This window comes from Symsagittifera roscoffensis, chromosome 4 (genome assembly GCF_963678635.1).
Source record: "Symsagittifera roscoffensis chromosome 4, txSymRosc1.1, whole genome shotgun sequence".
Classification (NCBI taxonomy): domain Eukaryota; kingdom Metazoa; phylum Xenacoelomorpha; order Acoela; family Convolutidae; genus Symsagittifera; species Symsagittifera roscoffensis.
In genome coordinates, this window is record NC_087065.1 from 9507579 (window position 1) to 9535282 (window position 27704).

Here is a 27704-nt window from a genome sequence, read left to right on the forward strand (position 1 = left end):
CGGTGGGTTAGGCCGGCTATAGAGCATGCTCAGGACGTCCTTCCTGGTGGGTTAGGCCAGGAGTGGGAGTATGATTGCATGCGGTTTTTGTGAGAGGTCCTGTTATGTGACAACGTTTTATGTTGGGTTTGTTGTGGTTTTTCTTATGTTTTGTTGGTTGTGTCCTTTTTTCAAAAATCAAATTGTTTGTGGTATGGGTTTGTCTTTCGACTTTTTTGTGTTTTATTATTTCTTTCTTAGACTTTATAATAGTCTTCAAAAGAATAAATTATCCAGTTTTAAACTGGGTTAATCCGGTTTGGGTACCGTTGGTTTCCTTTTCTATGTCATGCTGTTATGCTATGTGTTGTGGTGTTTAGTAAGCTGCATTGGTTAGTTTTGTTTAGTATATAATTCCTTTCCAACCGGGTTAAAGTAAAGTTTGAAATATGTTATCTTGTGTTAGAGTTATCGAGTGTGAAAGCTTGGAACTGAAATTCATTACTTTAAACAATTCTTCGTGGGCGAGCTGTGCGAGTTTGGATAGAATTTTTATGCAAGTGAATGAAAATATCAAAAGGTTAGTACTGCTTTTGCTTCTTATGAATTTACTACATAGAATTTTAATTTTACTGCTAGTTGTTGGGGGAAATTAAGTTACAAATTTTCATCATTATTAGATTTACTGCTGGTGGGGGAAAAATTTATAAATTAATTTACTGCATTGGTATTATATTTATTTAATTGTTGGTGCAAAAATTTAATAGGGTCTTAAACAGTTTTGAAGAAGTTTGCTATTTTTTATTTTTCTTTTGTGAATTTTTCAGATGATCTAGGATGAAGGCTAAAATTCTAAAGAAAACATGGATAAAGAATGGTGAGTTTCTAATGTTTGAATTAATTAGTAATATGTATAATTCATACTTACCTGTTAGTCGTCGGGGAAGAAACCGTGGGGGAAAATGTCGTGGATGAGATCTGAAGTTGTTAGTAGTTTGGCTAATATGCGGATGATATTTTTAGTTTGAAGCAGTGGCCAAAGCAATTGAAGTGCCTTAATGGTGGTTAGTTCTTCAGTGCCAACTGCAAATTCATAAGGTGTGTTTTGGATTAGATTATATAATTTGTGGTTGAATTTAGTGTTATGGATGAATTCTAAAATGGGGATTTCTATAGGTTGTACAAACTCGTGTGGGATGAGGAAGGGTCGGGATTCTTCTGCGTTGAAGGTCTTGGTGATGGGACAAAAGATATACATTTGGGTTATGGGATCATAATTTCGAAGAATACCATGAAGGTTAGTATCTTTTATGCAATATGTGAAGTTAAGAAAGAATGGTGAGGTGTATTTGGAATTGATGAATTGAAAACGATGGTGTGGTTGTCTGGAGGGAGTGTGTAAGTCAAAGTGATTTTGGATGAAACGATAATAAGTATATGTGTGTGTTTGTTTAGTGCGCAACATAATATCGTGTGAGCAGTGCAAATCTCTTTCATGTGGTGCAAGGAAACGAAAGGTTAGTGAAAATATTTGGAAGCGTTCTTTAAAACTTTCGTAGGCTTGCGTGTCTGTTAGTGCTTCTGAGATAATGTGGTCAAACTTGCGATCGAAGATATTTAGTGTAAATACATATGGTGTTTTAATGAAAAATTTCTCGGTGATTTGTGGGTTAGCGAAGCGATCGTCGTCTAAGAATTGATCTTGGTTAGTTCTGATGATGTTATGATCGTAATATTCTAGTGTATATTCATTAGCTCGGGGTGCAGTGTGTGTTTTTAGTGATTTTTTGTATCCAATGTAAGTAAATTGTCTAGGTGTTAGTGGTGTAGTGAGTCGATATAGCATGTCCTTATTTCGTTCTATATCGATATGAGTGTTAGATAAAGGTAAGCAAAGGGGATTTGTAAAATGATAATATGAGGTCCAAGGAAGGGTAGGCATTAAAACGTATTCGTCTACAAAGTTACGTGTCTCGTTAGTGTCATGAGGGGTGTTTAAGGTGTATTGTGGAAATGAGGGTAAGGTGATAGCTAAAAATTCTTTTGTGTTAGTGTGTTGTGGATGGTTGATATATTCACGGGCTGTTCCTGGTTTCGCTGGGAAAGGATGGTTGGGGAACTTCCTTTTAAAAGTGCGGTAAGCTCTATTAGTGCTGAGTGAAGATACAGTAGTTGTGGATGATGGTGCTAATGAATCAGTATAAATTGAAGAGGGTGTAGGGGTAGGAGGGTTGGATGAATCTATTGTGGATGAGATTTGGTTTATGGTTGGGGTGTCAAGGTGATAGGATTGTTGTTGTAGGGTAATGAAATTATCTAGTTCTGGGGAGATTCGGGGGGTGTCTGAAGAATGAGATGATTGGTTTGAGTGAAGTGAGGAGTAGGTTGGAGTGACTTGGGAAGCATAAGAGGGTGTAGAATTGGTTGGGTCAGGGTTATTTGGTAGTATGGGTTGAAAAGGGGGTTGGGAAAAATTTAAGGGATTGGTGTGAAAATTATTTGATGGAGATGGTTCAGAGTCGGCAATTTCATCGGGGGTTTCAATATTTGGGTTATTGAGTTGTGAGATGGAGTATAAAACTGAGATGTGTGAATTAGTATCGGAATTCATGCCGGATGTTACATTACTGGATGGGAAATCGGGTGGCGGAAAAGCAAAAAGTGGTATTATTGGGATTGGAGTGGTGAGGTTGGTTGGGTGGGAATTTGATCGGTGTAGGGATCCAAGTTGTCGGCTCATCGTGGGCTAAAAAAATTATTATTTTGAGACTGAAAAGCGGTGGTATGGGGTTGTTCTATAATTTGTTCATAAGTATTTTCATCTTGTGAGTGGTGTGGCATTATATGTTGGATGGGACTTTGTGATATGGTTGGTCTAAAATTATTATGTGTTATGGCTAAATTTCGAAAATTACGTGGGATTAGGGATAATGGATGGTTATGTGGTAGGGGTGGTAACTGTGGTGCTGTTGGTGTTGTGTCTGCATTGTTATGTTCTTCGTCGTATGTGTTCTGTCTTGTTGCTATTTTTGTGTTATATTCTTTTATTTGTGCGTCTAAAAGAATTTTGTTTATAGATGTAGAAAATATTCCAAAAAATCCTGCAAATAGTATGCGTGCTACACTTGCTTGTCTATTGACTTGTGTGTGTATAGCACATGTGTTATAGATTCCTTTTAAGAGTGAAAAAAGAAATCCAATAAAGTTAAACATTGCGTATAAAATAGTTAGTTTTTCTAAGATGTAGTAGGGCCATCCTAGAAAATCAAGAATTTCATTCTTGAGTGTAACAAAGCTAAAAATATTGATAGGTGATATATCTTGGGGACGGTATTTTTCACCGTTTAGATATATATAATCTTTAATGTCTTTAAAATATCCGCTATAGTCTTGCGTATAGATGTCTGCAAATCCTGCGGTTTCGGCAAGTTTGCGTAAGTTTTGGTCAATTGATTGTCTTTGTATTGTGTCCATTTGTGTTAATAATTCCTGGAATTGTTGTGTTCTAATGTGATGTTGAATATCTGATTTTGAGTATATTCCTATTGATTGTAAGTCTATATTTGGGTTTCGAGCGATAGCGCGAATGCTTTCTGGTGAAAATTTTTTGCATTAATGTGGGATATGGGGTGAGAAGGTAATATTTATCTTCATCAGGGTTTAGTTGTACTACGTTGTGGCTATTTTCTGATCCACATGGAACTGCGGTATCCCAGAAATAGGTTCTTCGTGAAAGTGTGTCAACGAAATGTACTTTATTCTTATAAAAGATAGGGATTCTTTTATAACATCGTTTATCTTCAAAAACGTATAGTGGTGATACTTTTTTAGTACAAGTATAAAACCATAAGATGTTTCCTTCATAGTCTAAAAAATTTGATCTATTTTCTGATAGTAAATATCCTGCGTAGGGTATTTTTAATACTGCTAGTGCAAGTGATTGTAATATTCGCATAGTTGGTGTAATGTTTCTAATTCGGAGAGTGACATTTCTTGAAAAATTCGGCTAATCGTGTAGTCTAGTTTCATATCTAAGTGAATATCATAGTGGATATTACCAAAATATGTACTATTCATTAGTGATAGTTCTTGTAAACGTGTGCTTTGATCGTTTTGGGGTTTTAAATGTCCACCAGGTTGACCTGTATTCTTTTGAAAATTAACTGGTATATATGATGTTCCTTCGTTTAGGGGATGACTTGTGGCGTATGGGTCGACTTTTATTTTTCCAGTGGTCATGTCGAATCCATTTTCGTATTCAACTAATATTTCAGAGTATTGTGTTTTGTGAAGTGGGTTTCTGTATTTACATGCAAGTTCTGTTTCTTGATATATTTGAAAACGTGTTAATTTATTTTCTATATTATGAATGTTTCGAAAATTAGAACTTATTTTTCGTAATGGATTTACTTTTTCATATGGTATTGATTGTATAAAATATTTTTCGTGAAATTTTATCATACGAGCGTGTATTTTTGCTACTTGAAATGTTGTACATGTGTCTTCGGGGAACCAAACAATTGTTGCTTGTGTTCTGGTTGTAGGGTCGCAATAACCTTGGTCGTTTTTACAAGGTAATCTAATTCCTTGATAAATCATTGTGTTGTCTGATAAATCTCGTGTGAGTTGTATTTTTTCGAGTTGTATTTTCCAATCGAAAAACATTATTTCTTGGTATCCTTTATTTTTTGTGTCTGCTTTGCAGTTTGATGGGTCATTTATACCAATGTGTGGTATCCAGTGTTTATCGTGCATGTCATAGGTTAATCGTCCGTGTGCGCCGTTGTATGGGTATTTTTCATCTAATTTTATATGTCCTTGATATCTTTCAAGTTCTGCTTGATGTACAGAATCTGAAAAAACTTGGAAATATACTAAATTTCTATCTGTGTTTTTATTTTTTGTGATGTTTAGTCGGAGTAACTCGTTTTTACAATCTTCGGGATTGAGATGTAAAAGTCGTTCTATATTACTCTGGTAGAATGATTCATGGTCAAGTCGGTTTTTATTTCCGTTTGAGACTTGTGAACAATGTACTTTCTTTTCAGAAAATGTTGCTGTGAATTTATATCCTATAACTGTAGTTGCTCGGGCTTTTGAATAAAGTGTTGCTATGACATTTGTAGTTTCTATGGCTTGGGGTTCTGTTTCGCACTGTGATACTTGATTTATTGCATACTTGTGTAGTGTTTTTTGTTCGTTTTCTTCACAATCGTAATGTGTTACTAATAAATCTTGGGGTCCTGTGCGGGGAGAAGGGTTTATGTTTTGATTTGAGATTACTAGAAAAAGGGGTTGGAGAAAAATTAATAATTTTAGAATATACATGTGTATGATAATCCTGAGTATGGGTTATAAAATGTGATGTAACCAATTGTTTTTTTGGTATATCTGTCGTATTTATATATTACTTCAGTGGTTATAAATGGTGGTGGTAGTGATTGAGCTGTTATGTTTGGTGGGTTTAATGGGTAGGGATGTTGAGTAATGTTGTTTAATTTAACTGTGATTTCAAACTTTAATTGTAAACTGTTTTGTTGGAGTATTTGGATATTGTGATCACGGATATCGTCGTGAATGTCTTGTCGGTATTGTAATCTATTAAGTGCCCAGTTGTGGAGGCGATTACTTTCTAGATGTTGTCCAAATAATGGTGGAGGGGCTGTAAATGTATTCCAATCTAGTCTTAAAGGGATATTTGTTGATGATTGTTCTCGATATCTTGCGTCGAGATTATTTGGAAAATTTAAGTTAAAAGGTGGTGGTGAAATCTGGCTTATTGATGGTGTTGATGGTAGTGATAATGTTTCTGGTAGTGATGAGGATGTTGTTGTATCCGTAGAAATATCTATTGGATCATTGACTAAATTTAATTCACCTTGTGTAAATGAATGTGTTGTCCAATATGGTAGTCGTGATGCCTGGTTTGGGGGGTTAAAGGGATTTTCACGTATTTGTTCAGATGTTGGTGTTGAACCTAAGTAATCTGATGGTAGGCTTGAGGTGCTACGTTGTGAAAGAAGCGTAGGGGTTTCTGGTAATATACCAATGGGGTTTTCTGGAGTGTTTTGTGATGGGGATTGAGGTATATCAAAATGAACTCGGGGAGTTAGAAAATTCCTGTTCCGTCGAGGATGTATAATTTGTCTATTTATTTCGACTGTATTTTGGTTTTGACTAGGATTTCTTATTCTACTTAATTCTTGTGGTAGTGTTGGGTATAAGTTAGATGTTGGTTTGCTTAGAGGTGCTTGTCGTTGAACTGGTTCTAGTGGTTCTGATAAACGAGCGTGTCGTTCTTCAAAAGTGTATGGGTTATCTTGAAAGGAAATTCGTGTAGATGTTTGAGGATTATTGGTAGTTGAAGGTGTTGTTGGGTTATCTTGGGATGATGTCGGTGAAGACTGACTTGGTGACTTTTGGGTAGCAATTTTTGATAGCTTTTTGGTCTATTCTATTAGTGAAAAAGTTAATGTTTATTAAAGTATTCTTCTAAGAAAAGAATTAGGAGGATTGTTGCTAGAGCGAATGTGATGATTGCTTTCTTTATACATTTGCATATAGTCAAAATGAGGGATGATAGAAATGTTATGAAAATTACAAATAGTAGAAAAATATCAGTTCTACTGAAAATAGTTCGTATCATTTAGACAATTTTATAAATCGTACCTGTGGATATAATCAAGGGTTTTTGAAAGTTGGAGAAATAGTTCGAATATAGTGTAGAAAATTAAAAAAATATTACAAAAAATGATTAAGAGTATTAGAAAAGATTCAAGGATATCAAAAAGAAATATTATGAAAGTTTCAAGTATCGTAAAAAATTGTTTGAGGTTTGTGATAATTTTAGTGACTGTTTGATAGAAGAGCATTTAAGAAATGGCTTCGTGATCGAATATTTTTTGTTGTTTGGGGCAATTTTCAAGTGTGGTCGGATTATTTATTAGTTTTTTGACAAGTGGGTTGAGTTTTGTAAAAAATTGTTTGGGGCAATTTTTATGGTGATCGGGAGGTCTTCTTTGTCTTTATTTTCATTTGTCAAATGATCTGGGGTATTTTTGAGATTTTTATACTTTAGGCTAAATAAAATGGTCGTTCTTTTACTTTAGGCTAATTTAACATATTTGTTTGGGGGGTATTTGAGGGCTGAGTTGGGGAAATATTGTTGATCTTTGGTTTATTAGATAAGGGAGGGTTATGATATTATGGTGATATTTATTTTAGTTGTCAAGTTGGAGTGGTTTGCTTATTTTTGACCTGGAGGTCGTAGAGTTATAGTTATAGATATGCCTGGAGTTTAATATTTTTCGTCTAGTTGGTTTGTGTTAAAGTTATAGAAGGTGACGGATTGGATGAATCCTATTGGCTAATTTTGAACTAGAATCGCTGCGTGTTTATCAGCATGTTATCTTGAAAAATGAAAGTGTGAAATGTTTCAGAGGTGCAAAGATTTTTAAATGTAGAATTTAAGGTTGTTTTTGAAATTCAACTTTCTTTAATATTTTAGATTGTGGGATGAATACTTTATAATTTTTACGTGGTTGATTTCTAAGTCGTGAAGACTCTCTATGTTCTGATTTGTCGATTTGTTTTTGGGGTATTATTTGTTCTGTCATTTTTCTATTTTTTCTTTCTTTTTGAGATGTATTTTGATCGAGATTTTTTGTATTGTTTTTTGTGGTGTTTGATTTTGTATTTTGATTTCCGAGGTGAATATCATTTTGTTCCTTTGTTATGTTGTCCGTATGTGGGTTATTTTGAATAACTTTTAAACCTGTAAAAGAATATAATTGAGTTAGTTCGCGGAGTGCGTATTCTTTTGGATAATAAGGTAATAGGTTATTTCGGTGTTGAACGATTTCTTTTTTATCTGGTTCGGTGATTTTATATGTGACATCAGTGGGTTTTGCAATTATTTGGTATGGTCCTTTACAAAGGGGTTGTAACTTTTTTGAAATTCCTTTTTGAGTATTAAAATTGGGTATTAAAACAAATGTTCCAATTTTTAAATCGGAGGCTGGTGTAAAGCGTGAATTTATTTGTTCATTAATATTTTGCCTTTGTAACAACTTTTTTGTTACCATTTGGTAAATTTCATTGTGTTTTTTATCTCTGTTTAAAATCCATTCGGTGTGTGTACCGGAGGCTAATTTAAGAATTTGTGGGTGATGAAAATGATCTTCATCGTGTGTATGTAATGGTAGGTTATAACAAATTGAGTCTTTATTTGGTTGACAATAACCTTGTGCGTTTTTATGAGAGTTTGCTGTAAACATTATTGGTTTGCGTGGCTTTTGGTTAAAAACCATTTCATATGGTGACATTCCTAAAGTTGTCGTGATTTGTGAATTATATACTAAGGGAAATAGTTTTACATCTGCTGACCATTCGGTATATCTTGTATCATTTCCATTGATGATACATCTGAGATATTCTTGTAATGAACGGTTCATACCTTCGACTAAGCCGTTTGTCCAAGGTGCGTGAGATGTACGTGGTTTGTGTTTAATGTTATATAAATGACATAGTGTGATGATTTCATTATTTAAGAAATTCTGTACCATTGTCTGTAACTAAAATTTCTGGTAGTCCGAATTTTGCTATCCAGTGTTCATAGAGTGTTGTGTAAGCGTAATAAGCGTTACAATGTGGTACTGGGTTAAGTGCTACATAATGTGTAAATGCGTCAACAATTACCATAATGTAGGAGTTTCCGTCGGATGAGGGTGAAAGTGGTCCTTTGGTATCAAATGAGATACGATGATTAAAGTACAAACTTTGTCCTTTAAAATCTTGTTTTTGTGCTATTTGTTTTTGATTTGGGTAAGGTTTATTTAGTTGACATACTATACAGTCATTGCATAGTACTTTTATCCAAATTGGTGCATTTGGGAAATAAAAGTTTTGTATAAAATTTGAATATGTTTTTTCTGATCCAGAGTGTCCTTTAATATTTTGTGTATGTGAAATATTAAAAGCTATAAGAATCATACTTAAAGGGAGACAGGGGGCTGTAGATTCATTTAGTTTGTATTCTAGAAGGTCTGTGTTTTCGTTAATTGTTGTATTGTTGAATTTTCGAAAATATCGGAGGAGTGTTTGTTTCCTAGAATAGTTGAATCTGCTTTGATAGGTTTAGTTTTATATTTGTGCCATGATTTCAGTTGTCGAATTACTGGGTCAAGGTTTTGATATTGTTTCAGTGTTGAAATTGTAATTGTTTCTGTTGGGGGGAGAAAAATGTTTTCGATTTCTAATTTAGATAAGGGTATTGTGTCAAGTGGGTCATGGAGGTCAAAAACTTGATTTATTGTGTGTTTTGAATCGTTTGTTTGTGGTCCTGATAAGTTTATTTTATCAGTCAGATTTTCTTTTTCAATTAGTGGAAAATGGTCTTTTTTAGGCGGGTGTTGTTTTATTCTTTTTTGTTGGGTGTTGTTTTTTATCCATTGTGAATATGGGATTGGTTTAAAAGTTGATGTTCCAAGTAGATCAACTTCATAGTGATTATTTTGAAAATCTAAATAAAGTGGGAAATGTTGTAAATTATTTATTTGTGATTGTTCAACGTCAGTTTTTACTGCATATTTGCATTCCAATCGGGGTGATGTTTCATTTTCTGCAAGGTAGAATTTTATGTTTTTGGGTATTTCAACTGTGGTTTTTCGTGTAAGTAATTCAGGTGGCGTATTTCGACTTAAGGTGTCTGGTAATGCAAGATTTTTTCCTGCGGTCCAAACTATATGTAAGTTTGGGAATTTCATTAAAATGAGTTGAAATCTATAAACTCGGTGGTTTGGATTAGGTTTTTGTGTAAAAAGAAAGATGATTGGTTTATGGTCTGTGAATAGAACTGTGGGATGTTTTGATCCAAGTATCAGAAATTCATATTCTGTTAGTGTATATATTATGGCTGTACATTCTCTCATTAGAGTTGAGAGTCTTAGTTCTGCTTGAGTGAATAATCGAGAATTTGCTGATATGAGGTTCATTTTATTTGTACTATTATGTGATTGTAATAATGCTGCGCCGATGCCAAAGTTCGAAGCATCGCACATTGCATAAAATGGTTGATTTGAATCTGGAATTGTGTTTGAAATTTGTTCAGTTAGAAGTTTTTTAATTTCTTCAAATCGTGCTTGATGTTCTATATTCCATTCAAAATTATTTTGTTGTCTAAGTATGTTATAGAATGGTCGTAGATATAATTGCATTTTATAAACATATTTGCTTAAAAAGTTTAACATTCCAAGGAATTCTTGGATTTTCTTTTTATTTGTTGGTGGTTGGAGTTTTTGAATAGCGTCTATACGTGATTTCAATGGAGTGATTGTTTTTCTTTCTATATTATGCCCTAAGAATTTAACTTTTGTCAAAAAGAAGTGTGATTTATCGGGGGCGGCCTTCAGATTTTCGTTCTGAAGTATTTGGTGATATTGTTCTAAAACATTGAACATTTCCTCTTTTGTTTGTGATTGCATAAAAACATCGTCTAAATAGGTGATTGCGTTTTTCTTGAGTATTAGTGGTCGAAAAATTTTGCTCATAAAAGCTGAAAATGCTGCTGGTCCTATGGATATTCCATAGAATAAGCGGTTGAATTCGTATTGTTGATTTCCAATAACAAATTGTGTTAAGCGTCGTGATTGTTCATCTAATGGCATTTGATTATATGCACTATTCATATCGGCGGTGGTAAAGTATTTTCCGTTTATTTTTGTTAAAATAACTTGTATTGGTTCAATGGGCCAATTACACTTTGATTCATCTATGAGTGAGTTGAGGTATCTAGCATCGAGAACAATTTTTAATGATTCTCCTTTGGCTAGAATGATAACAGGGTTGATAAATGTGTTGCCTTTTGGTTGTTCCTCTTTGTTTACTGGTGATATAATGTTGTATTGTTCTAAAATGTCGAGTAATCTGTTCACTTTATCGTGTAAGTGAATTGGTACTTTACTTGCTCTTTGTTTTTTGAAAACTGCGTCTGGTTTTAATGGGAGATGTAGTGATGAGCTGATTTTGCCAACATCAAATTTGGATGTTGCATAGACTGATGAATATTTAATTAGCTGTTTTGCTAGTTTTTCAAATTCGTCTTGTGTTATTTGTGAATGTTGGAAATTAAACATTGTTAAAAATTTCTGTTGATTCTCTGTGTAGTTACTTATGTTGAATGTAGGTTTGAAATATGGGGTTTTTGTGAAATAATCCGTATTTTTGTTTTCGTTACTTATTATATTATTTATAGATAATTCTTCATTAAGGATTGTGGATTGGCAAATATCTAGTAATTGGAGTATATTTTTTACACGATATGCTTTTTCGTGTATTGGTAATATTGTAGCGTTGGTTTCGCAATAGCCTAAAAGTCCTAAAGGTAATGTTACTTGGTAAGGTGTATTGTTGTATACATGTAAGGAAATAATATCTGAATTCGAGTTTTTCAAATATTTTATTGATGAGATTGTGATTTTGAAAAACTTATGAATAGGTTTGAATTCAAAATCTGACATATAAAATTTTTGTTTGTTTTGTTTTTTATCATATTGGTGAACTTGTTTGATTGAAAAATTATAGATGTTTCCTGATAGTGGTTTCAAGTGTTTTCTTTGTTGGTTATATATTGGGTAAAATTTTGAAAAAAATGGTGGTTGTTTATTTAATCTTTGAAAAAATGTTAGGGATGTGTCTTTTGTTTTTGTATATTTATCTTTGATTAATATTTTACTATTCAAGATGTTGATTGTTGGTATATATTTAGAGATAAATGGTATTCCAATGATATTATGTTTAATATCAGTGATATGGAATATTTGTTTAAATGGTTTGGTTAAAATTTTGTTTTGCTCCATTGTTCTTGTGGGGAGAAGAAATAATTGAATTTTTCCGTAGTTTATTAATGTTGATCCTTGTGCTGTTGCTAGTTTGCTGGAGGTTTCAAGAGGTGTTAGCTTTGGGTGTAAGGTTTTTATTTCATTCCATGTGGGAATGTTTATTATATTTGATTCTGCTCCTGAATCTATTAAAAAATCAATTTCAAGATCTGGTGGTTGAAATTCTTTGCTTTTTGGACTTTCCAAAAGAAATGGTATTGTCCAAATTTTTTCTTTGGGTTGTTCTTTTTGTATGTTTTGATAGATGTGATTTGTATTCAAGCATTTTGTTTTTTCTTTCTCATTGGGTTGGTTTGTAGTGTTAATTTCATTAGTTTTTTTTGTCGTCGGTGTGGAATGGACGGGTTCAATATAATAATTGTGAAGGAGTTCTGATTGATTCTCATATATGTGTGATGAAAAAAGTTCTTCATATATAACAGGTTCATAGTCATTTTCGACTTTTATCATGTTGATGGAGAGAGTGTTTTCTGCATCGCTTTCTGAATCTGATGATCCACAGTTTATTTGGTTGAGTTGTAACGTATCAGTTACTGTGTCATCAATACCTGGAGGGTCTGATGTTGTTTCTGGATTAGATTGTACTTGATTAATATGTCTTTGATGTTTAGGTGTACTACTTCTGTGGCGATTATTAGAATTATTATAGTTATTATTATTCCGGTGTGGTAATTGGGAATAATTTCTATAACGATTATTATAACTTGAGTGTCGATTTTGTGAATTATTTCGCGATCTGTTTTGGTAATTATTGTTTGGTCTGTTATAGTTCGATCTATTATATGAGTTATTCCTTGATTGATTGTTCGGGTAATTCTGGTTTCGGTTGTTTGAATAACTTCTATTCCGATTATTTGAGTAGTTTCTATTCCTATTGTATGGTGAATTTCGTGATTGATTGTTTGGATAATAATTATTTCTTGATTGGGAATTAGATCTAGAAACAAATCGTTGTGTATTTGAATGTGATCTGGAGTAGTTATTTCGACTATTTGGTCTATTGTAGTGATTTTGTGATGAATTATGCGTGTTTCTTCGTTCTGGTGATCTTCCTCTATAACTTGAGTTATATGGTGATTGATTTCTTGTATAATTTGTATTGTTCGGGAGTGGTTTTCCTGAACTGTTGTTGCTGTAGACTGTTTTGTTCGGTAGATTTTGATCTTTTTTCATGTATTGATAGAATGATTTATTTGGTTCTTTATATTTTTGAGGTTTATTTTGATTGTCTTGCTGTTTTTGTCTACATTCAGAAATACTATGTCCGTATCGTCGGCAATAATTACACCATTTTTTGAAAGATGGTTTGCCTTTAAAGTTTGGGTGTTTTTCGTAAATATTGAGTATTTCAGTGATTTTTTCAACGAGATCTGTATCTGATTCCTGTATATTGTTTATATTTGTGGAAGCTGTTTCAATTCTGTTAACGTATTGTAATTTCAGATTTTCCGTTTCTTCGAGTTTCATTGTGATTTCTGCTTGTTCTAGTTTGTCTACTAGTTTTCGAAAATCTAAATCGGGTTCTCGAATTGACGAAGGATGGGATGCTCTCTTTTTTATTGCTATTTTCCTTAATTGTGGTGTTAAGGTCATCATTAAGATTTCTGTCATCTTTGTGTTTTTATAGTCATGTGTATTTAATGAATATGCTTTTCGAACTAGTGTTTCGATTCGTACTGCTAATTGCTTGATGGTTTCGTTTGGTAATCTGCGAATTTCATTACATAAAACTCTTTGTTGTTGTTTGTTTCTTTCGGAGTCAAACATTTTTGAAAATTCTTGTGTAAATCTTTTCCAATTTGATTTTATTTCTATAGGCAATACTGAAAACCATTTTTGGGCTGCGCCATCTAGAGTTGTTTGTATTAACGCTGTGCGTCGATGTATCCAGTTTTGATGTAGTGGCGTATTAATTGGTTCAGGTCCTATATTTAAAATCAAATTTGCTGTGACTGCATTTAAATAGTCTTCTACAGAATATTCAGGGTCTGTTCCTGTGAATACCATTAAAGGTTTATTTGATGTTATTGATGATCCACCCATAAGGTATGGATTCATCGTCATTTGTAATGATTCTGCTGCATTTGGCATTTGAGAAAAATTTGAAAGTTGATTTCTTGTTATTTCGTGTTGTTGAAGATAATATGGGAGTGGTATTTCATTTTGCATTTGTGCTGGTTGGTACGAGTTTGCAATCATTGGGTTTTGTTGCTGAATTGGTTGAAAAGATTTATTAATTGGGTTTTGTTGTTGAATTGGTTGTTGAATTTGTGTATCTATTGGTTGTGGAGAAAAAATTCTATGATATGTATGTGGTTTCTGTATTCCTTGTCCACGATATTCTTGATTATAGGGTGTAAATATATCTGGTTGTAAGAAATCATCATCTGAGGATAAGTAATCCATTTGATAAGATGTTTGTTTTTTATTTTTATTTTGTTGAAAAAATGGATAGTTTTCACTACGATCCTGTGGAGGATGTAAATTTGTTTGGAAATTTACTGAATTAGGTGGTGCCATTGGGTTATCCCAGTTTCGAGATCTTGTATAATTACTAAAATTTTTTTGTGGTTGATAATTTGTTTTTGATGGATGTGTGTAATTATAATTATGGTCTGCAAAGTTGTTTCTAGTGAACGTTTTGCGTGTTTTGGCGGTATTGTCATGGGTCTGTATGTTTGGTAATCCATGTGTGAATATTTTGGAGCAACCGAAGGTTTAACGGTTGATTGTAATGTTACCTGTGTTTGTGAAGAATTTGTATTTCTTGGTGTTGTTAAGTTTGGACGTATTGGTGAAATACTTTGTTGTGTAGTTGTTGTGTGTACGATTTCTTCATTTATGAAGTGTGATGGTGTCTGGATATCTTGTTGAGTAAGATTCTTAGTTCCATTGAGGTTTTCATTGTGTATGACTGTAGAGTTTAAACTATTATTTTGCATATCGGGTAAAAATGTATTATAGTTTAATGGTGTTGCATCAATGGTTAATGGTATTACTCGTACATAATCTCTTACATAAGATATCGTACTTATTGCTTGACTTGAGATTGATTGTGGGAAGTTTATGAATGCGGGATGAGACCATTCGGGGTCCCAAACATAGTCTGATTGTTCTGTGATGGCAGTATCATCGTTTGAGTTTTGGGGTCTAAAATTTTTTCTTGCTTGTGAAATTAAATCAATATTATGTGTGAAATAATCTATTATGAACCATGCCAAGATTTTTTGTAAGTCGTGTTTTGTATGTTGTGAAACTTCATCTTTCGTGAAATTTTCTTTAATTATATTTAGAAAACTAGAGAGTAGTGTGATTTCATGTCGTACTCTTATATGTTTAGATGTTTCTGTCGGTGAGACATTTTGTATCTGGATTTCGTTTTCTAATATCGAGATATAACTATATATTATCGCAAAAACTTCATTGGTGAATATGGAGTTTGCTCTTTGTGAGTTATGATATTGGATGCTTTTTATATATTCTGAGAATCCTTTTGAGAATTCTAAATCAAGGTCGTCTGTTTGAATTATATATTTACTGTGATTCTGGTTTGGTGAGCTGAATTCTATGGAGTAGATTCCGTATTGTTGTGTTAGGTTACATATATCTTTTAGATAGTGATCGATAATTTGTCTTTTGATTTTTACATCTGGGAACTCTGTTTTACATGGACTGATTCCGGGTTCAAACAAATTTAAGAGTAAATTTTTGCAGAATATATGCTGTCCTCTATCAGTGGTTGCATCTACGATAAAGGGGAAAATATCATCATCATCTGGACTTTCTTCACCTGGGGTGTGCGTTGAGCTCATTTTTTCGTTCGATGACTGTTAATATGTAATTATCAATGTGTCTAATTGGTTGATTCCAATTGTATAAATGTACTGGTTTGTGTTTATACTGCTTTTTTATTCTTCTTTTTCCTCTTTTTGATGAATTTGAAGTTGTTTCTGAGTCAGAGAAATATAATTGATCGTGAATTGGGCAATTTTTATCTATTGATTCTTTTAGTTTATAAAGTTCGTCTAAACTGTTGGTTTCTGATTCTGAAAATGCGTTTCGATTTTTTGAAAATCTTTTTCGTGTTATTTGTCTTTGTTTAGTTATTATTTTTCTCTTTAATGTTTGTCGTTTTGTTCTAATGTATCCAACTGTTTGTGTATGAGGTGTGATTACAAGGTCGTATTTTTTGTTATTTATTTCACAATTGTGTAAAACGATTGTTTGTTTATTTCCTAGGTTTTTAAATGACATAAGGTTTAGGATGACGGATGCAAAAGGTTGTTAAATGATTTCTATTTGCTTAAACTGTTAGTCCTTACGATTTTTTTGTTAGCCTAACCTGGGTCTATTTGTTCAGGGTTGGGGAGAAAAGTATATCGATTCCGAAGAATGATTTTATACTTTCTCGTGGCTAGTATAAGCTAAGGTGTTAACTTACTTAATCTTACTTAAGGGTAGTGATTGTGTTCAGGGTTGGAGAATAGTAAATCGATCCACAGGGTTCAGGTATAATTAGAACGCGAGTAGTTCGTTAGATACTATTTTAAACTTACTAAGTCTAAGATTTATCCTGGGTCTGGTAAGAGGGGGGATCAAGTGAAGGATGAATAACCGAAGTTCTTCACTGTTCATCCTAATTTGAATGATTAGTTTTGTTCAAAAAATTCTATTAGTCCTGGGTTTTTAGAAAGGGTTGGATAGTGAATCGACGTTTGAGGTCGTTAGACACTCGTTTAGTGGGTAGGGGAGAACAAAGTTGTTCTTTTTGATCCAAGGATAGGCCTTGATGATCAAGTTTTAAGTTTAATTAAATAGAAAATGATTTAAGATCCAAGGATAAGCCTTGATGATCTGATTTTAAAATTAAGTGAATTTAAGTTTAAAATGTTTTAAATTTGTGTAAAGAATAGATTTAGTATTTTTATGATATTAGTGAGCTTATGATTGCTGTTATGTTTAGGCGATGAAGCTGGAACAACAGGATGATTTATAATTACTAATCATTTATTGTCATGCTACTAATTTTTATTTTGATTTTTCAATAAATATTTTTCAAACATGTTTTGTATATTACAGCAGAATTTTGGAAAACGATCTCAGATCTTTTTATCAATCGTTATTGTATATTAATAATTTTGTTTAGCGCCTGAAATGATCATGAAGATTGACTTCAAGATTTTATGTTTGCAAATGAAAATCTAAATTCATTGCTAGTAGTATTCTAAATACAAAAGTTTGTTCTGGCTTTTGCCGAACTATCATATAACTATATGGTAAGTTTCTGCTTTGTCGTATGTCGCCTCTGGTTCGAGGTCTTCTTCCAATTCCGGGTAGTTCTGTTATCGTTCGGAATATTGGCTCTGATCTATTGAGTCGTAGAGACATTTCGATTAAATTATTGTCGTATAACATTTTGTAAATGTTTTGTCTAAATTCTAATCTATTATTGGTTAATGCTAAGCTATTAAGGTCTTGTTCGAGACTTATGGTCGCACCAGATGAGTTATGATCGATGGGTATAACTCATAGAGTAATTTTGGATAGGGTACACCGTCTGCTCGTCACGCTATCTTATTTTCGGCCGGATAGATTCGTGCAACTTCTTAGTCTAATACCGATCCTAATCTTACTCTTATACTATCTAGTCTCAGGTTGTTTAACTAGTCTCTGCTAGGCTCAATAGATCTAGGGTATACTGGTTTATTGCGGTTGCTGAAGTACTCGGGAGAGTTCAACTAATTTCTAAGTTAAATTCAAATCTCTCTGGTGCTGAAATTACAAGTAATTTCAGCACTTACAAATAAGTGGATTGCTAGTTAGATGGATCATGATTGGTTAATATTAAATACTTTACATTGGTAAAATATCTAATTTATCCAATCATAAAATGTAGTTTAGATCAGGTTCCAGAATGCTTTTCGAATAATTCGAAATTATTTTGTTTCAGAATGACGAAGAGATTGCGGCGAGAGAGTATGAAAACAAACTGTTAGTCAAAGTTATAGTTTCTATTTAAAAAATGAATTGTAGTTTCTATGTAAAATCGAATAATTGATTTTGCCTGTTTTCAACGGGCATTAAACTTTTTATACTAAAGTATTGGGTAGAAGTTTAGTAAAAAGCGAAACACTGTTATAACTCATTTATCTGCAGACTAATTTTTCCCAAGATGTTTTTACTTTGAGTATAAGACGATGTGTTGAATAAATGATCACAAAATGAGATAATTCTCTGGTAAAAAGAGCACCTGACAGTAGATAAATGTGAAATAAATTGAACTGAAGCCAAATGGTATAATCACTCAACCGGATCTCACATAGCATCCTGTCCTGCTTTTGCTGAAAAAAAATCGTTCTTTTTTAAAAACTACTATTTTTATTACATCGATAAAAAAACTGCTTCGGTTTGTTTTCTCAGGCAGTGGATAACCAGAGACAGCGATTATGTTATTTGAGTTATTGCGAACAGTTTTTTGACATTTTTTCAGTAGCTAGGCCATTATAAAAACTCTTTAACTAAAAACACCTTTTCCCAGAATTTATTGTCGTGGTTGTGTACTTTTATATAGTCTAATTACAAAGTTAAAAGAGAAGACTACAAACTGATTTTCTGGTAAGCTTTTATTACTTTTGCAATAACTGCTAACATTTTGTTATTCAACCCATATTCAAAAAATTTCTAAAATGTAAATACTTTTTTTTGGCACCAAAGGATGAGGTGGATGCCCAATTGATTTCTGTTTCTTAGATTGACCCAATTGAAACAAATGGCAAGTATTCGAAGAAAAACCCCGTTTTAAGGCACTTTTTGAAGCTACACACTCAAAATTAGTACAAATTGGCGCCAAAGGCATCTTAAGAAAAATTTAAGAGTTCGTCGGTCGAAAATGGATTTCTTAAAATATTACCAAAGGGGGGAACCTTTAGTTGGTGAGGGGGTCGACCCCCTTGAATCCGCCCCAGAATTGATCTAAATTCAGATCACAACACATTTGCTTGTGTAGGTTGTTGTTCTTGTTGACTTTGAGTTTGTGTGTGTGTGTGTAGTTACGAGAGACAGCAGTTGAGAAGTGCGTGGATGGAACAACTGGACGGACTGGCGATGGAGAAGAAGGCGATGATTGACAGGCTGAAGGTCAAGGAGGAGTTCCACCTGGCCAAACGAGCACTCATCCAGGTCACATTAAAACACAACCACATCTTTTCGCCGATCTCTTAAACTAATCCCCCCCTAGGGTACCTAGTAACGAATTGCCACCCCAATAAAGAAATTATTCAATGGTAAAGCCATGGAAAAGTGAATTTTTACCTAGTAACGAATCTCCCCATTTTGCAAAAGCGAGTGGTGTGGATAGTTACAGTTACAGAGATCCCTGATTACCCCAACTTGCCCTATTTCAATCGCTTCTGCGTACTTCAGCCCAGGAGTGTTTACATTCAAAATAAAATTGGAGTTATATTGATAAGAGACTCATCTTCTTTGTCAACGCACAAGAGCTCATTGAAGATAAACTTTATGTTTTATTGAAATGAGTTTAGTGGGAGTAGTTTGTTATTTTTTCTTACCAGGTGCGTCAACACATGTTGAAGAAGTTTCTAGAAGATGAAATGGAAGTCTATAAACAGGAATTGGCCAAAATGGGAAAGGCTATCTACGTGAACAGAATGTGAAAACGGTTCTGGCCAGCTAGCAAAACTCATGCACTTCTTTTGACAATTCCTTCAGCCAACCTCATCAATTTAATTTCCTTATTTGTCTCTGAAAATTAGTTCGTACAAAAAAAAACATTTTATTTTCGAAGAAAAACATTGCAATAGACAATTTTAGGTCAGTGAACTTGACGTAGAGTACTGGCATCGAGTTTAGAGAATTTTTTTAAAATGTCAGTTTATGATTGTAGTTCAGATTTTGTTGTTCAGATTTTTTTTTTGGATTTTTATCGGCTCACTTAGCGCAATCATGTTGTTTCAACTATTGAAAATGAAAAGGATTTTTGTATTCGGGTGTGTTTTAGTTTTTTTTATCGAGCAAAATCAGGTACCACAAACAATCATCAGGAAAAAACGAGTGACATATCATTTCAAAACCAATTCAGTCGTGATTCGAACGACCTTAGAAATTTTGTTCCAGTATCGAGAAAAACCGGTTGTTTTTTTGTTTTGTCTAGGCAACCTAATAACAATCTTTATATGAAATGGGCCATTTAGGGTAACAAACTTAATTTTACTAAAAGGAAAATTAGCTTAGCAAAGTTAAATACCGTTTTATATATTACCATTTCATCCGTTTATATATTCGTTTGGCCTACTTTTCTGCCAAAAATCATATTACCTTCTTCAGCGAATTGAAAAAAAAAACATCTCGGAAATTGTAACCTAACTTTTTGACCCCAAATTATCAAACATAAACCTAACATAATTTATTTACCAAAGAGAAAACATCTTTTATTGCAATTCATCAAGATCTCTTGTTCAGCGATATAATAAAAGTTTTAAATACAATAACCAAAAAATGTTCTGGAATTCCAACCAAGAAGGTGTTCAGCCAGTAAACGCGTTCACTTTGTTTCGACTTCCAAAATTCAGCACATGTCAGTCGAAATAGGGGTTTGGGAAATGGAAAACCTGGTTGAACGCCATTGGAAAAAAAACAGAATAAGTTCAAAAATAGTGCATTTCTACATAACACCAAGTCGCAACTAACCCAATAATTTTATTCTGATAAAAAACATTCTGAGATGTTATCTAAAAAAGCACAAATTATGAGATTGAAGTTTGGGTAGCTAAATATAATTGGAAATCAATTTTTACATCTCACTTGCGACTCTGAAGGTCGAGCCCGGTCGGGCGAAATTTTTTTGATCGAGCACTGTCAACACAAACCTATTTGATCGAGATTGTCGAAACATTCCGAATTTCAATCGTGACCAGGGAAGTAGACAATCAAGCATTCAGGCATGTCAGTATGTAGAGAACTTTGACAATACTTGAACCCGACTGACTGAAAAATTTATCAAGTGTGATTTTGGAAAGTTTATATAAGAAACGAAGTTGCTTAGAACCGTCGGGATTAAAAATGATGGTTTTCGTTTTGCAAAAATTGCCTCAGTTATAAAAGTTGAAAAATTTGTCTGCTAATTTACTTATTTAGCTGCAACTGCTAACGCGTGCAATCTTACTTCTATGTAACCCGAAAATTGTTAAACCTTTCGTTTAACCTTTTATTTATCAAACCATAACTTACTAAGGAAAAAACAAAATCGACTGCGATGAAATGTTTTCCTGAAGACTATCTTTCATAACTAACTTTCGGCATATACATCCTTTCTAAGTCCTAAAAAATTTACCTTGACACAAAAACGGAATCTTGCTTATGATAAACCCTTTTCATCGAAATCAACACGTTTTACTCCTCGCACGTTTTGTACCTTTTATATTTATTGGCACCGTTGATCAAACAGTTTTTAGGGGACAGTAAGATTTGAAAAGCAAAAAAGTGAGGGGTCTAGTGTCCCACTTAATTTAAAAAGACCCAAAATTTTTCTCGGAGAATTATTTGTGGACCTATTTCATGGCCTTAAAATGACTAAAAACATTTCGAATTAAAAGCATTGTGTTTTGCACCCTCATCTTGAATTCGAAAATGACCCGGAATAACTTTCCTTTGCAGATTTTGCAATAAACAGTGCCATATGGTCTAGTTTATCTGGTTTAATCGTAAGGTCGATCGAAAAACTGTGTGAGGTCTGGAGCGGCTTTCTGATATCATTACAGAGATCGAAAGCGATCTTCTGCTGACAACTGGGAAAGTATTATATATATATAATGTGGTTTTGGAAAATTAATACAAGAGAAAGTTATAAAAAACGAAGTTGCTTAGAATTGTCGGGGAAAGAAATGGTGGTTCCCGTTTTGCAAAAAGGTTTCATACCACTTCATTTTAAAAGACCCAAAACATTTCTTGGAGAATTATGGGTGAACCTATTTTATGGCCTTAACATAACTTTAGGCATTTCAAAAATTGTTCAACGTGTTTTTGCACCCTCATCTGGAACTCAAAGATGATCCGAAGTAAATTTCTTTTGCAGATTTTACATCAAACAGTGTCATAGTTTTGTTTATCTGGTTTCATCGTAAGGTCACTCGAAAAGCTGTGTGAGGTCTGAAGCGGATTTCTGATATCATTACAGAGATCAAATGCGATCTTCTGCTGACAAATGGGAAAGTATTATATATATAAAATGTGGTTTTGGAAAATTAATACAAGAGAAAGTTATAAAAAACGAAGTTGCTTAGAATTGTCGGGTAAAGAAATGGTGGTTCTCGTTTTGCAAAAAGGTTTCATACCACTTCATTTTAAAAGACCCAAAACATTTCTTGTAGAATTATGGGTGAATCTGTTTTATGGCCTTAACATGACTTTAGGCATTTCAAAATTGTTCAACGTGTTTTTGCACCCTCATCTGGAGCTCAAAAATGGTCCAAAACAACTTTCTTTTGCAGATTTTACATCAAACAGTGTCATAGTTTTGTTTATCTGGTTTCATCGTAAAATCACTCGAAAAACTGTGTGAGGTCTGAAGCGGCGTTCTGATATCACTACAGAGATCGAATGCGATCTTCTGCTGACAACTGGGAAAGTATTATATATATATAATGTGGTTTTGGAAATTAATACAAGAGAAATTTATAAAAAACAAAGTTGCTTAAAATTGTCGGGGATAGAAATGGTGGTTCACGTTTTGCAAAAAGGTTTCATACCACTTCATTTTAAAAGACCCAAAACATTTCTTGGAGAATTATGGGTGAATCTGTTTTATGGCCTTAACATGACTTTAGGCATTTCAAAAATTTTTCAACGAGTTTTTGCACCCTCATCTGGAACTCAAAGATGGTCCAAAATAACTTTCTTTTGCAGATTTTACATCAAACAGTGTCATAGTTTTGTTTATCTGGTTTCATCCTAAGGTCACTCGAAAAACTGTGTAAGGTCTGAAGCGGCTCTCTGATATCATTACAGAGATCGAATGCGATCTTCTGCTGACAACTGGGAAAGTATTATATATATAAAATGTGGTTTTGGAAAATTAATACAAGAGAAAAATATAAAAAACGAAGTTGCTTAGAATTGTCGGGGAAAAATGGTGGTTCTCGTTTTGCAAAAAAGTTTCATACCACTTCATTTTAAAAGACCCAAAACATTTCTTGGAGAATTATGGGTGAACCTCTTTTTTGGCCTTAACATAACGTTAGGCATTTCAAAAATTGTTCAACGTGTTTTTGCAACCTCATCTGGAACTCAAAGATGGTCCGAAATAACTTTCTTTTGCAGATTTTACATCAAACAGTGTCATAGTTTTGTTTATCTGGTTTTATCGTAAGGTCAATCGAAGTCCTCGAGTAGAGACATTAAGCGGCATTCTCGAAAACGTAAGAGGTCTGAAGCAGCTTTCTAATATCATTACAGAGATCTAACGCGACCTTCTTCTGATTACTGTGAAGTTAAAAAAATTTCAATTTTTTTTTGAAATCAAGAACTAGAAGCGGCCTTCGTTATTTCTACAGAAGGAAATCTCAGGCGGCCTTCACCTGCGTTCAAAAATAATATCAATCTCAATTTAGTTCAAAGTTTGTTTAAATTGTTTCAAAATTCTCTCGCCAGTTGTTGCAAACTTTCCGGGTTCAGGTGTAAGCTGTCGTCCGAGATATCTGTACGGTATCAGAACTTCTTTGGTTTAACGTAAGGGATATAGTACGATGGTGCAAGTCTCCATATTAGTGTTTTCTTCCGGTGACTCTAGGATTTGCAATTTTGATGTTATTAGCCAGGTATCTATCTGATGACAAGGAGTTCTTTCTCATGGACTTTTACATTTTATTAAATAAAAGCAACCTAGTCTTTTAACTTGATAATAGCAATCTAATCTTTTTAAACTTAATTATAACGAATATATTTTTCACTTTTATAGACACTGACAACAAAAGTCAAATTTAATTGATTTTTATCCATGCGACTCCAGTACGAGTAAAGCCGTTTTTCGTAAGAAGTTGTAATTTTTTAATCAAAAACTTTCCAAGAGAGCAAATTTAGGTCTTCTCGTGTTGGTTTTGGCTCTTTTCCAGTCCCCCCCCCCCCTTTCAAACTCAATTTTGAAAAGTCTATTTAACGTTGTCATAATGCAATGAAATTTGGCGTGCTGAACAAATCGACAATTCTGAACAGATTTGTTCTTGATACTTTACAGCGTAACATCACGCATTTAGCCGTAATAACACGTAAAACAAACATAAAACTCGGTATTTTGAAAGGGGGGGGGGGAACTGGAAAAGAGCCTTGGCTTTCTGTAAAAAGTGATTTAAAGCCTCTGATAATAGTCAAGATAATTGGAAATTTTGCTGATCACGATATCTTTTCCATCTTTAGCCCACAGTCAATTATTGCATCTCGACACGTTGAATATTACAATTACATCAATTTTATGAATTCAAAATTTGCAGAAAGTGACGCTAATCTTTGGTTGAAAGTTTTGCTGGAAATTTGATAGGGATAGTTTTGGTTGATTTTTGGTAGAAAACGTACATAAGTTGAAAACTTAATGTTAGAAGAAACTACAAGAAAGGCGAACGCTAAAAAATCTACATATCAGACTATGCATTTTTAAAAGTTTTGCAATCAAATGTTTAAAAAGAGAAAACTAGGCTTTTATAGACCCGGGTTGATCAAAAATTCTTATCATAAAATCAAATGCTAGTCAAACTTTCAAGTTATGGCAAAACTTTTAAAGGATGATCATTTTTAAAGTTATATTCTTTTATTTAATCAGACATTGATCAGGGCATACTTAAACATGCCATACAAAAAATCGTTTTTGAGTGTTTTTGAAAAAAAGTTTTTCTAGAGAAACGGAAAAAAAAACGTTTATCCTGGAATACGCTATGCGCAAAAAAATTGATTTTTTGCTAGCAAAATTTTTCTTGAAAATTGTTTGTTTGAGTACAAAATTTGTTTTGCATTTGAAAAAAAAAAGTTTGTGGGGCAATTTAACAAAATTTATGAAGTTTGTATGATTTTTTTTCTCATAGACTTAGTTTATCGAATTGTCTGATTAGCATTTTTGGTCTATGGTGGTCAACCAGAAGAGTTACATAAAGCATCTTCAACTTCCCGATCGACTAGTCATTTTCAAATACGTTCGAAGCAATTTTGATTTTACATTTTCTATGACTTTCCGTAAATAAATCTTTCATTTTTTCAAATTGTCAAAGTTGCTGCAATCTCGGAATTTTGAAGCTCATTCTTAAATGCGATATAACTGCTCATATAATACTTTAAAAAGTTCATCAGGCATGCTGAAGCCGTAAGCTGAACTATCAACCCAAATAGAAAATTGTTCCAAATATAAGCAACCTCAATTTTTCATTTTAAAACTGTGTACTCAATATTTTCACTAAATAATATTTTAACTTAAAATTTGACATTGACAGTCCTTTACGTTTTGAACTCCATACAATAAACACAGTCGAACAATTTAAGAATTTTCAAAAGAAAGATAGTCATGAAAAAATACAAAAAAAAAGGTAAGAAAAGCTTTTTTCCCAAATAAGATTTTCTTTCTACATTTGACAATAATTCATAACTTAGCTGAGATGGTTTGCAAGGTTGATAACCTCATATCTGGGTAGAATCAACAACTTTACAGAATGAAAAAAAAAGTTTTTGTAAAAGTTGATACTGATATATTTTCATACGATGTAAAATGAATGATATACAGTTTCTCATAAATCGCATAATGAAAAACTTTTTATAAGGAACAAGGAGGATGTTCAATGATTTTGATTTGCAAATAATTAACTCTATTCTGAGCCGTTCGAAAAAATTTATAAGGTAATCATAGAGATCATTTGTGAGACGAACTTGTCTAAATACAACCAACCGATTTTGCCCAGAAGAACAATATTGGTCATTTATTAAATTGTCAATCCTTTCACTATGATGTGCTCGTGCTTCTTGATTCTTATGGTGACCTCAAAATTGATTTCTGTCATACGGGCTTCATCGCAGACTATTTTCGCTGCTCTATGGGTTCCTAAACGGCACAGCTTGTTATAGTTTCATTAGGTCTGTCTCATTAATGAATCTTGCACTATCATGCTTCTTTCCTTGCAAGTAATATTTGCACTATGATGTTACTTTGCGCCATAGCTTTGATGAATTTCTCCAAGTCTCAAAAATGATAATTAAGGTGGCCTCAAATAATTTTTACCATAGGTTTTTTCACAGGTTTTTTAATTCGTGAGGCATCCCCAAATAGTATGTATCCCTAGAATTAGAATAAAGATTTTGTCGTTTCTATAATTGAGGGGCATTCAATGGAAAATATCAATTACAGCATTGCACTGCCATTTTTCCCAGGTTAGCTTCTCTGTTCAGAGCTGGCCATCATATCTTGGCTGTTTTGGCGTTTTTTTTCAATTGCATCCTTTTATTTCGCTGTGAAATGTTCTTAGAAATGCAGAAAAATCTAGCCAATTCACACATCTTCTTAGTTTCGATAAAATGATAATCATACGGTTTCACAAGATGTAGAAGCCGCTAGTCATACAGTTTCATGGTCTGAAAAACAGACGGTAGCGTCTAATTTCTCCCACTTTTTCTGAGTATTAGAATTATGAAAACTAGCTTGAAAATTGCACAATTCGATTTTGTTTCGTTGACGTCTGAATTTATTTTTTCCTCACCTACCTTCGACAAACTAAGAAGCCAACTTAGAATTCCGTACATTCAGAATTGCACTCAACTAATGATTAGTGTGTAGCTCGGTTTTGATTAATAAATAAGTAAAGTAGTAAAACAAACAAGTGGTCTTTGTTGAAGTTGTTCGAATCTTCAAACACTTTGTGCAACTTTTGTTAAACATTAAGAAAAAACCCGATAGGTCTACCCTCCTCATAAAAAAGGGAACTTGAGAAGCTAACTTTTTGAAACTCATAAGTCGGATGATTCCGAGAGTTGATTTGAGCCGATCAAGCAAGGCTCAGACCCTTTAGACTCTTTGGCCGAAAGTATAACGGTTCCCGGAAATGCAACTGGCCGTTTTTTTCGAAACTCGGTAAGTGGCGCTTTGAAGCTTAAATTTTGAACTCCAGACTCCTTGGACCCCTAGTTCCGGTGTTCGGTTCTAAGTAATAGATCTCCGCGCCGACTTCCGAGAATCGTTTTTGAATCCCAAAAAACGCAGATAGCCAAAATTTTGGAATAGGATAGTTAGTGACGCAGGACATCAAGTAAAATAGTTTGAAGCAGATGCGACGTTTTGACCGGAAGTATTCAGAACTTGGCAAAACCATCCCTTTTTTCGGATATAGTCAATTAACGCAAAAGAGGCCCCATGTGAATGGAATCTTTCCGGTGACTCCTTCCGCTTTTCATAGCTTTACCGGGGAAAAGGTTCATTGGCTATAACAGACGATAAAATCTAGCAGATAGAACCGCCATTGATTTCTTACCCCGAATATATAAGATTGAACAGTGTGACCTTCTAGGCTCTTTAGGCGTTAAAAACCAAAAATGAATAGAACACTCCAGGATTGACACCGTAAATCAAAGCACTCCCCAGCTGTTGAACTGCACCGTTGATGTAGTGGATTGAATGGGACTGAAACTAGGCAAGATTTGGTTTGAACTCAGCTCTGATTCTTGGACTGTTAATAACCAGCAGACTAGACCAAAGAAAAATATTTCCAGAGGCAGTTGGTAGTAGTAAGAGCGCAGCACGGTGTTTAAGTCTCCAAAACAACTTGAATGGGTTGAGCTATTCGGAAGTGG

At 33.6% G+C, this 27704-nt stretch overlaps 1 protein-coding gene across 3 annotated transcripts in view; it reads left to right on the forward strand.

Annotated features, from left to right (window-relative positions):
- Window positions 1–19682, forward strand: part of LOC134844000 (uncharacterized) — a 47980-nt gene extending 28298 nt beyond the window's left edge. The window contains exons 3-5 of one of the 3 annotated variants that reach the window (XM_063860438.1): window positions 17827–17867; window positions 18926–19055; window positions 19448–19680. In XM_063860438.1, the coding sequence (XP_063716508.1) occupies window positions 17827–17867; window positions 18926–19055; window positions 19448–19549 (273 nt within the window). In that variant the 3' untranslated portion in view covers window positions 19550–19680. Of the gene's footprint in view, window positions 1–17826; window positions 17868–18925; window positions 19056–19447 lie in introns of all 3 variants that reach the window. The other 2 variants (XM_063860440.1, XM_063860437.1) reach the window with 2 other exon arrangements.
- Window positions 19683–27704: the final 8022 nt, after the last annotated feature.